The 11,266-nt window shown below is 42.2% G+C and overlaps 2 protein-coding genes across 2 annotated transcripts in view; both read right to left on the bottom strand.

The window, feature by feature from the left end:
- LOC118405957 (scavenger receptor cysteine-rich type 1 protein M130-like) overlaps positions 1–1,038 on the bottom strand; it is a 2,367-nt gene extending 1,329 nt beyond the window's left edge. Inside the window, exons 1-2 of the mRNA XM_035805811.1 lie at positions 862–1,038; positions 92–257 (exon numbers count right to left, since the gene is read on the bottom strand). Of these exons, the coding sequence (XP_035661704.1) occupies positions 92–257; positions 862–997 (302 nt within the window). The 5' untranslated portion in view covers positions 998–1,038. The remainder of the gene's footprint in view (positions 1–91; positions 258–861) is intronic.
- A 2,889-nt stretch (positions 1,039–3,927) lies between these two features.
- On the bottom strand, positions 3,928–10,645 carry LOC118406261. Its single transcript, XM_035806191.1, has 9 exons — positions 10,483–10,645; positions 9,104–9,964; positions 8,399–8,506; positions 7,436–7,881; positions 7,156–7,302; positions 6,419–6,705; positions 5,904–6,022; positions 4,854–5,177; positions 3,928–4,472 (listed from the first exon to the last, which is right to left on the bottom strand). Exons 2-9 carry the CDS (start codon positions 9,954–9,956, stop codon positions 4,273–4,275), a joined length of 2,484 nt encoding a protein of 827 aa, XP_035662084.1. The 5' UTR covers positions 9,957–9,964; positions 10,483–10,645; the 3' UTR covers positions 3,928–4,272.
- Between the last annotated feature and the right edge of the window lie 621 nt (positions 10,646–11,266).

Below are 11,266 nucleotides of genomic sequence, written 5' to 3'. Positions count from 1 at the left end.
TCACTCTTCAGTTCTTCAATCTTCCTCTTCTCCTCCTTATTCTTTCTTTCCTTCCTTCCCTCCTTCCCTCAATCATTGAAATATTTATTACTTGTAGAAGTCCAGTGCTGTCTTGTATCCCAGCTGTCTACAGACGACCGTTGCCTCGCCCATTCCCCAGGCCTTGTCACAGATCCGTCCCCAGAACCCAAACTTCCGGACCTCCACCACGCCTTCAGTCGTGTTAACAGCACCAGTACCTGGGTTCACTATGCGAACTTCCAAAAGAAAATATAAAAAGTTCATCTGTATTGACATACGACGTCATAGAAAAGATGTACATATTAAAATCCAGCATTGTGTTATTTGAAAATAGTTTGAACCTTTTCCCACAAAAGAGTATAATTTTGTTGCGGCAAGTTGCTTAGAGTACTGTATCACCATTCTAAATTTCACACGTATATTACCTGAGAATATTCCTAAAAGAATCTCACACATGTGCTACAGATAGCTACTGTATTTCTTCAAGGAAGTTACAAAGGGCCTAGCCTGAGTACCATCCTCCGTATACGTAGTGACAGCTAGCACAATGCTTTCGCTTGCTAAACATCAAAATGAAATGTTTAGCAAGCGAAAATATTGAACCAGCGGTCACTACGGAGGATGGTACTCAGGCTAGAAAGGACCTCCTTGATTTATTTCAATTCTACTGGCTGGGATGGTGCATATACAATTTGAAGAAAAACTCATTCAAGTACTAAGTATACTTAAAATTGGCATTGACTGAATTTTGGATTCAGATAGGTTATAGCACATTCGTTAATGTTAGTAGTTATATGCCTCTATGAAATGTGGAAGTGTTCTAAGACTTCACGTCCTTACTTTCGTCACTCCCCGTCAGCCAACGGGAGCGCTTCTCTCTTCGGTGAGCACCCGCTGATGACGTCAACCAATGGGAGCGCTTCTGTCTTGGTCGCTTCTCCGTAGATGACTTCAGTTCAAAGATGAGACGTTTCATCTGGCTCTCCTATCAAATAGTAGATGACACAAAACTTACCATCCTTTCGACTGTTGAACATTCTTTGTTTATAACTGCCAATTATGTTTACTAGGGGTGGGTACAGGTACAGAAAATTCAGGTCCAAAGGATCAGGTCCAGGTTCAGACTTCAACCTGGATCTGATTAAGGCCACGTTGATTTGATTATATGGATGACATCCGCGCTCGCACCGATTTTCGGCCATTTCCAAAAAAAAAAAGAGTTTTTGACCACACAATAAATTGTGCAAAGCAGCTGTAAAATGAGCACAAATATTCTGTAGATTGAAAAAAAGTATCAGAAAACAGATAACTAATGCCATAGAATGCCCAAATGAATCTAAAGTCAAAGAATAAGATGTGAAAGGACAGAAAGAAAAAAAATCTATTGTTGGTTGGGGGAGGTACCAGTACAAAAAATTCAGGTCCAGAGGATCATTTCCAGGTCCGGACATGAACCTGGACCTGATTGTCTGTGGAAACTTGAGAACTGGCAATACTCAAAACAATGGTAATTGGTAAATTTTGCTACAAAGGAATCTGTTTGGTGGATTATTGGACTCCCACTTCATTTTAAAATCCCATCTCCATGTAATAAAGGCTAACTGTTTCTGTACCTTTGACTGTAGAAACTTGGTGCAATTGACTATAAACTATACTTGACTTCGCTCTTGTTGTCTTCTTGGCCCCCCGGTTAGACCCCAAATGGCTGCCGACATAGTGTGTCCATTTTGTAATTGGCGAAACCTGTTCCTCTGTTTTTTTTTCAGGTCTGATTTTTTTTGCATTTGTCCAAGAAGAAAAAAATGTTTGCACCCGTATGATGTACTGGTCCCTACACCTAACTGTTGGTATACCATACTATGTGTGTTCAGTCCTATGTTCAACCTTCCTGGCCACTTAGATTTCATACTGAAGGCAACTTTTTTTTTGGCCAAACTTTTTTTTTATTCGCTCGCTCGCTTGGAGTTCCCGGAGGATGTCATCCATATAATCAAATCAACATGGCCTAAGTATGTGAAAACATGTGAATGGACGATACTCAAAACAATGTTCCATTTCAAACTAAAAAGAAATCTGTTTTGTGTATTCGACGCTCACTGGCGTTTTGAAATCCCACAAGGCTACCTATTTCCCCCTGTACGATTGGTAGTAAAACTTGGTAGAAATGACTATAGGCTATACTCTACTTCGCTCTTGTTATTTTCTTCATCAGGTAAGCTCTAAAACGTGTGAATTCCTGATCATATAACCTGTTCTTTTTCCAATAGGTCCAACATCCGGTCCACCCATTTTTTTTCAGCTCCGGTATTTCCGGACCGGTCGACCCAATAAGAAAAAAACGGTTATGTACCGGTACACCGTACCCAGTCCTAACCTTCACAGAAGATATATTGTTTTTTGCCCCTTGCTTTTTCTTTTTACTACTAACTATTCTTCACACATATGAGGTCAATGAGGAGGTGTGGCAGACACCCTGTGGTGTTAGAATACGTGTAGCAAGTGGCAGGACAGAACTAGAGGGATTGGTCACCACATAATGTGTTTTTAGTAAGGGCATTAGTTTTGTTAAACAAGAGAAGGTAAACATTATTTTATTTGTACAGCAAAAATCAGTTAATTGCACAACGGATTAACGCACACTTCTGTTAACTGCACAGAATCCCCAAATCCCAAACCGGTGCGGTCCAGCTAGATAACTTCGCATAATTGCACCAGCCGGATAATTGCACGAAATTTACTGGCAAATAGGCCGTGCAATCAAGCGGCTTCTACTGGATTTGCTTGCAAAATTTCTTGTGATATAAACATGCACAATATTGATAGTTAATGCAAATGGATAGGGAATTTTTTACTTTCACTTTTGAAACCAAAGAAGCATAAAACACCAAATGTACTATCAAAATACTTCGGTTTGTAAGTTGGGTGCATTAGATACATCATCCATGCGTGTCAGCACATTTCGACACTTAAAATGCTTCCATATATCCTACAATATATAGTTATGATCCATAATGATTCAAAATATGAAGGTGACTTGCCTTTAAGTTCAGTGTGTCTTGTCCGTAGCGCGAATGCAAGCTCTTTTGTTGCATTTCTAGGGAAAACTTCTCATAGATCCTTCCAAGAGTGAAGAAAAGACATGCATACACGGCAATGCTGAACACAACAACACCACTTAAAATGGTGGCCCATGTTTTGTTGTTGAATCCCCTACGGCCTGAACCGCCACTTTTCTCCGATGAAGGCTTGGAAGCGACGTCCTTTCTTGACATCTTGTACCGTAATGGTACCCAGATCTAAATGTACAACTTCGAATTCGTTCTGCTACAGTAACATCTAACCTCCCACAACACAAGAATTGGAGAAGGCCACAAACTAATGTTTACAAGGTGCACAGGCGAAAGGTATGTCCATTTGACAGTTAGTTATGCTTGGTTTCATCGCTATAGGGCATTGTGGCTCAAAATAGACGGGGTCAAATACAAAGAAAGGATGCCCAATCAGGTTCCCATTCCACTAGACGGCGATCGCCCTGCGCTCTCGCTACGACCTAGATTGTGTAAAGCTAAGGGCACAGCCCGCCGTACGTGCAATTTGTAGGTAGGTTTTTTGGGGAGGCCACGTCCGCCACGTATTTCTGAAAACGTCCAGGCTGTACAGGGCAGGCGCGTCGCCTTACTGGCACGTACGGGAGGCGAATCTGCAGCTCAATGACACACAACGTTTTGCCTGCACGTTACGTTCTACGGCGTGTCTGCGTGCTCCAAAATCCGTCGGATTCCCTACGAGTTCGTACGGAGGCGGTACTTACCACTTACGGATCCCAAAAGATTGCCCACGTTTTGGCACGTAGACTTGCCCGTATGTGCACGTACGGCTGGCCGGTTGTGCCCTTTAGCTTAACCCTTGACTTTATAATTGGAATATCATGCAAAATACATAAGAATGACTGAAAAGACAACAATCTTGACGTGATACTTTTTTAATTGTCCATTTCTTTCGGTCATACGCAGACTGTAAACTCAAGAATAGCGTAATCTAATCCAGACGCTGCGTCCCTGCAGAGAGGTTGTATGTTTGAGAAGTAATACGTATGGTCACTATCATCATGCAGATCGAAAATAGCTTTGTACCGGCTGCTATCTCTGATTGTTCTAGTTTGATGTGACATTTCCTGATATACATGGTCACATGTCAGAATTTCCTTCCTGCCTATCAGAAACCCAGTCCCACGTCCATTATTCGGCCATTCTATATACACACTGCCATTTTACGGCGATAGATCTTATCGTAAGCCTCAGCAGTTATACTATAAGTCTGATCGCTGGAGAAATTCGCCTTCCACTCACTTATGTTCTTCAGCCGCTGTGTTTCTTCCGCTTCGTCCTCAAGTGGGAAGAGGTTGAGCTTCAATTCCGAAGCGATGAGGCGAAGGAATGCCTGCGTCTCATCTGGTATATGGGCGACAAAACTAAAGTTATATTACCTTCACCAAGAAGCTAATGTTTGCTGTAGCGTTACGCGTTCGTATGTGTGAGTGTGTGTGTAGAACTCTAGAACTTCTGGATGTATTGTATTGATATCTAGCTAATGTGAGTAGGTCTTGATGAAACATCGAAACGATCAGATTTTGGGCCCCCTAGTGGCTTGTTACGGTACTGTAGATGAACCTCTGGTTCGCTATCTCAAATTCTGTAAATGCTATGGTCATGACTTTTGAGTCATAGCTAGCGCATGGAGCAGAGATTAAGTGGTGTAAGTTTGGCTCCCCTGGCAGCTTTTTTGGAACTACAGGAGCCGGCCTAGTTTCACACTTTTTGTCTGAAGATTACCTGTGGTGTGAATGGGCATCTCCGTTACTTGGCGTTGAGCGATGTTATATGCAATATAGCCAAGGTGGTTTGGATCGGCGTTGTCTCGACAGAGGAGGACTTCCTTTTTGTTGAGATTGAGATCACCCCGGACAGTCTTAGGGTGCTGAAATGTGATTTCTTCCGTCATGCTGTCACCCCCTGTGAACGTGATGTTCCCTTCCAGCCTTGCCTTGACTTCCTCTGCCTGATCCATAAGGACGCACCTCTGGTTGTAGCCGCTCTTCAGCACGAGGTGCTTCAGGCTTGGGTCGGCTTTGTGGAGGCAGTCCAACACTACTGCACCTGGTGATAACGGTACTTGTAAATCTATATAGAATGATGAATCGTAGCGATGATCATATATACTGGTCATGATTATAAGGCCATTCTTTAATATGGTATTGCAAGGGAACAGTTACTCAAATGGATAGAATTTGTAACTGTTACTTTGCGTACCTTGTTACCTGGATGCCTAATATACTATAACCTTCGACGCATTTTCGTTGTATGTTGTTGATTATAGCCTGGGTTTTATCCATCGTAGCTACACCTCGCTCTCCCTTTGCACTTGTTCCTCACAAAGGCGAAAAGATTGAGCCAGTTGTAACCACGAAGGGTGATACCCAGGCTAAGTTACACTACGGCCACATTTCCAAAAACCCCGGCCCGGTTGGGATGTTTACGGAAATCAAATATACACAAATTATGCTGAGAACATTTTCTTACGTTCTGTGTTTTCAGTCTCTTTTATATCGTACTTTACGAAGCTACTCGACCGGGCCCCGATTTGAAAATGTGACCGTAGCATTACTAAGGCTAATGTCACATTTCCACAAAGGGGCCCAGCCGGGTAGCTTTGGGGAACGAAAAGTACGATATAACAGACAGCAAAAACACAAAAAGGACCAAAATAATTCAACAGCATGCCTTGTGCATATTTATTGGCATAAACATTAATTTTTTGTTCCCGCAAACAGCCCGGCCGGGCGCTGGATAGGAAATGTGACGTAGACATAGGACAATACATACCATTTTGGCCTGGATACATTACGAGGACGACAAGTGGGTCGAAGTAGTCTTGAATGAAGTCGTTCATCCTCTGCATGAATGACAGCACTGCGTCTTCAGTCAGCTTGACCAGCCAGTGTCTGTCATGGAAAAACATAAAGACATTGCATGTCTTCCATTGCTAATGTACAAAAGGACCTTACAGAACCGAAGTTTTATAAAATATTTGAAACGATCTAGATATATAACATCCATTCGCATAATTCCACCAGGTGCCATTATACCGCCACCTCAAAAAAAACGTTGTTATAGAGGCCTTCTCAAGATTGTCTTCAACACGTAAATATCTGAATTGTATTACATTTAGGATATCTAACATTCGGTGTTCAAGACAATCTTGAGAAGACCACTATAACAACGTTTTTTGAGGTGGCGGTATTATGGCACCTGGTGGAATTATGATAGTCGATGTTATGTGTGAATTGCATTATCCCGTGCAACTGGCTATGTAAAAGTGTGATAAATTGTGTAACTACCTGGAAAACTCAGATGTTTTGTACTCTACGGATGTATCTGTGACTTGTGGACTAAATTCGGCCACATCTTCCCACGCATTTGTACCAGTCTGCCGGAAGAGATGCCATCTTAGGTCATCGTTTGGTTCCGACTGCTTGGAGCCAGCGGGGTACTGCAGATCGACTGTTACCGTGACTGGAGTCTGGAACCTTTCGTCGCTGGACTGCACTACAGTGATCAGTGGACCGCACACACCGTCTTGTAGAATGTCCCTTTGTCGCTGATTCCGAACAACAGGGTGCTCTACCTGTCATGGCAAGTAGAATATGGTGTATTTTGCTTAATCTCGAACCAGATCCACGGTGCGTTATGTATAGTATCAAACTCTCCTGTGCCCGTTTGACTCCCTTAGCCGGCTATAGTCCCTGGCCAGCTTTGACACTATCTTATGGCACCGTAGGATCTGCTTGGAGATTATAGTTTGCTATGCACCCTGTCTAGTCGGAATTTCCAATATGATCATATGAGGTACGTTATGGAACAAAAAAAAACAACAATGAAGCAATGCAATAGTTCCAAATAACTCACCTTTGAACGGAGGGCAATCAAATAGCTGAACGCCTCTTTTCATGTATACAGTGTATATGCGATGGATTGAAGAAGTACTAATGGACCAGTGTATTTCGAATTCTATACTGCAATTAGAACCAAAAATAGGGTGCAATGCAACACCAAACGAACCATTTTCCAAGCTCACCTCAACTGAAACAGTCCGTACTCCCTCTACCGACCGCTCGGGGAAGTGCACCTTTACTCCGTTCACCTGGAACGTTGCAGTGCGGTCGGGATGTACCACTCCTCTGGCGGGGGCCGACCTCTCCTCGTTGCTGTAGTTCCATGGTCCCTAAAATAGCAAATAACTTTTACTTTAAAACCGTCAGGCACAGGCAAAATGTGATCTAGATACATGACTACAAAATGATTAATAGATTGATAGAATTGTTCAAAAAAATGCTGCGAAAGAAGTTTTGACTTACGCTGATTTCACTTTCGTTTGAAGGTTCTTCGTGTTTCTTGGGCGTCGCTTTGGATGACTCGAGGAAGAAGTCATACTTGTCTTCGTCGATTTCACCATTACCAAATGCTTCTAACGCCTTTACCAAATTCCATATCGTTGCTTTAGCCTTTTGTTTGGCTTTCCACGCCAAAAACACTTTCAGTTTCTGCACGTTGGCTTTTCCAATATTGTCATCTTTTATTGTCTCTACTTCGGCCCTTTTGAGACCTAGGTCAATTGCAAGGTTTTCCCACTCATTCCCCAAGTTCATGGCAAGCTTATTGAGCTGTGGCTCAGTGACGATCATGTCGGCTATTTCTGGTGGTAGACGCTCGCTGACTGAACGGTGTTCTGGGTTGACGATGTTCTCTTGATCTGTATAGACTTTTGGTTGTGTCCAGTCTGGTTCTTCGGGGCGGTGCACTTCTGTATATGATGGAATGATAATTAAAGATTAATTTTAGACAAAGGCGACCAGAAGAACTACCAGCACACTAAATGCACGCGCACACACACACACACACACACACACACACACATGCGTAAGCACACATCCACACATACATACGTACTAGACACAACACACATGCAAATGCACACATACACGTGTACACATACACATGCACATTAACAACACAAATAAACGTGCACAAGAACACACTCACAAAATACACACACAAACGCATAAACAGCGGCACATTTATTGATGCACGTACACGAGTGAACAACACAGACAGACACACGCACATAGCAACACAGACACACACACATACATGTACACATGGATACAAGCACACCATGAGACACACACACACACGCACACACCAATGCATTTTCTTAAAGTATTGTAACTAGTGTAACTGTATACATGTCGAGATGGCGACTAACTCCCAACCAACTATATGTAACACGCTATCTCACAAACAAGAGACAATCGACTCACCTAACGGCTTCTCGTTCTCTTCATGGTAAGGTTCACGTGGATCGTTCTCCGGAAGAACTAAAAGATCTCCCCTCCCCACGGGGTCTGGTCCACTATGCACGCCCTCTCCTACAAATATAAGCAAGCATACACTCTATCGCTAATGTCGAATGGAATCATATTTACATCCAGTATATATTACACAATATTGATCGTTTTCTGCATACTGAAATGTTCCACACCAGCATTTTCGCGAAAATGCAGAATATGTTTCCCCGCAGCCTTTTGTCACTCTACTCGTTCACAATATACTATACGGTTATGACACAATATAGTATTGTAAAAAAAAGAACCTGCATCTACTTTTTTCGGACCAGGTCATTAACATAGTTATACTGTACCATTAGGCTCGCCCTTTAGTATTATGTGCAAGAAAAAAACAAAATTAAAAACAATATTTACATTAACAGAAGATATCCAACCTAAGGTCTGATTGGCTAAAGACAGAAAAAAAAACAGCAAAAACGATATGCACTCTCCAACCAAGAAAATTTAGATATGAGGAGTGTAAAAAGCAGAGGGCAAACGAAGACAGCATATTTGAACCAAATGCAGCCTCCAAAGCAAAAATAAACAACACAACAAAGAAAAAAAAGGTAATTCAAGTAGTAATGTACGAAGCCGTCTGACCGAAATTCAAGTGTCATATTTTTTTATAACACTCACCATTCCTGGCGTCTTCCTCGTCAACTTCAGACATTCTTGATAGAGAGTCTCCATTTGCCAGTGGCTCAGTTTCAATATTACTGTTCGGTTCGTCCTGCTTTCTACCCTGACGACATGTGCCCAAACAACGTTTCTTCCGGCACACTACAACTGTTACAACAGCAATAAGTACTACCAGCGCTACCCCACCACTCACAGTCCCACCTACTATCCTTTGGTACTTAGTTTCACATCCATGTGGTACAAACGTGACCACTTCTATGGACTTTCCACGGACTTTAGCTGGATTCTCACACGTTACGTCCCAACTAAGTGTTGGATACTTCTGTACCTGTACCTGTAACCACTGCATGTTACAAGTGCAGCGAAAAATATTCCCACTGCAGTCACACAGGTCTTTCCCCTGGTCACATTTGCAGTTAAATGGGTTGCCGGTCAGTTTGAAGAGGTTCATTTGTGACAGGTTTCCAAACGTTGTCCATGGAATAACTTCAATGTTATTATTGGAGAGGTCGATGATGTAAAGGTTTTTTAACGATTCAAACGATCCATGGATCGTTTTTATTTTATTCGATGAGAAGTCAACTCGTTCTAATGATTCCAGGCCATATAACGTACGCAGATCAAGAATAGTGATTTTGTTGTAGGAAAGACTTAGAGTCACTGTATTCTTGGGTATATTTTCAGGAATTTCAGTAAAGTCTTGACCGTTACAAATGACAACCATGAAAGGGTCCGGGGTACAGGTGCAGTTCACTGGGCAGGTTCGAATCGGCGCGATCAAATAGGCTGCCATTGTTACGCCAACAAAGAATGTTGTTGACAGGTGGCTACCTGTGTATGGGCGCGCCATCTTGTTACCTATAAACACAGGATGTGAAAGAGGAAGTCGATCTAAAAATGTGCTTAAAATAGTATATTGTACATCATCAAGTTTTCCTTATTGATTTACGTTGTACAGATATTGATATTATAGAACTGCATAGCAGTTACGATTGTGATTTGTTAATAGAAGTATGGATACAGTACCTGTTACCATTTACAACATAGTATACTAGTAGCCTAGTGGGTGTACAACTACAGAATAGTAACTGCTAATTGCTACCAATACTTTTCAATTTCCTATTCATTTCTACTACTACCTAGAAAAGGAAGACAATGAAACTTCCTTCTATCTAAACTTTACACAGATAGATTATATCACTAGGGACCTTGAACATTTCGAAGCAGACCATATACACATATAAATCACATAAACATACCACGGTGTTAACGTTATCTGCTGTGTTGAACTCACACTGGATTTGACATGCCTTCCATGCTAGGCCCCTTAAGAATTACGTAAAATTTAACGACCAACTGTATGTTCTTGGACTCACCTGTTGATACTTAGACACTGCTAGATAAACTGTCCTCAGTTCTTGCTGCGCTTGGACACTGTTCTTTTGCGTGAAGATGGCAATCAGGTATAAGTTGCTGTACTTCTGGTGTCATTCCTTACAACAGAATGTTCACTTCTGCATTTGACGTTAATCTGACCCAACTCAACTGTGAATGCCGCCACAAAGATCACATGACCTTCAACTACAAATGACCTCCAGGCTAGTGGTTAGGTGTCATTAGGTGTGATATGCTTGCTTGGATAGGTGATACTGTTGTCTTTGATAACGATATTCAAAGCACTTCTGTTCTTGACAAAGGCACCTTTGTTACATGGTCCTTACATGTAGGGGAGGCACCTATTGTAAGGCAGTAGGGGGCAAAACGGGTTTCGTAACCTTTCAATGCTTATCGTCACGATTGAGTTACAAGTTACAAAAGGCATGGTCAACAGTATACAGTTTATGACCTTTTCATAACGTGTCGAAGGTGACAAGGTGCTTTGGCCTTGCAACAGACTATCGTATACCAATAGTTTTTGCTAGCTATGTAGTTCTGAAGGACACACACGCACTAACGCACGCATGTACACACACACACACACACACACACACACACACACACACACACACACACACACACACACACACACACACACACACACACACACACACACACACACACACACACACACACACACACACACACACACACACACACACAAGCACATATACACAGTGAGACACATGCACACAGGCACACGAAAAACGAAAGAAAGAGAAC

The sequence above is a fragment of the Branchiostoma floridae genome, chromosome 18 (genome assembly GCF_000003815.2).
Source record: "Branchiostoma floridae strain S238N-H82 chromosome 18, Bfl_VNyyK, whole genome shotgun sequence".
Taxonomy (NCBI): Eukaryota; Metazoa; Chordata; class Leptocardii; order Amphioxiformes; family Branchiostomatidae; genus Branchiostoma; species Branchiostoma floridae.
Note: the sequence above shows the minus strand (reverse complement) of the source record. Positions and strands in the feature narration are given on the sequence as shown.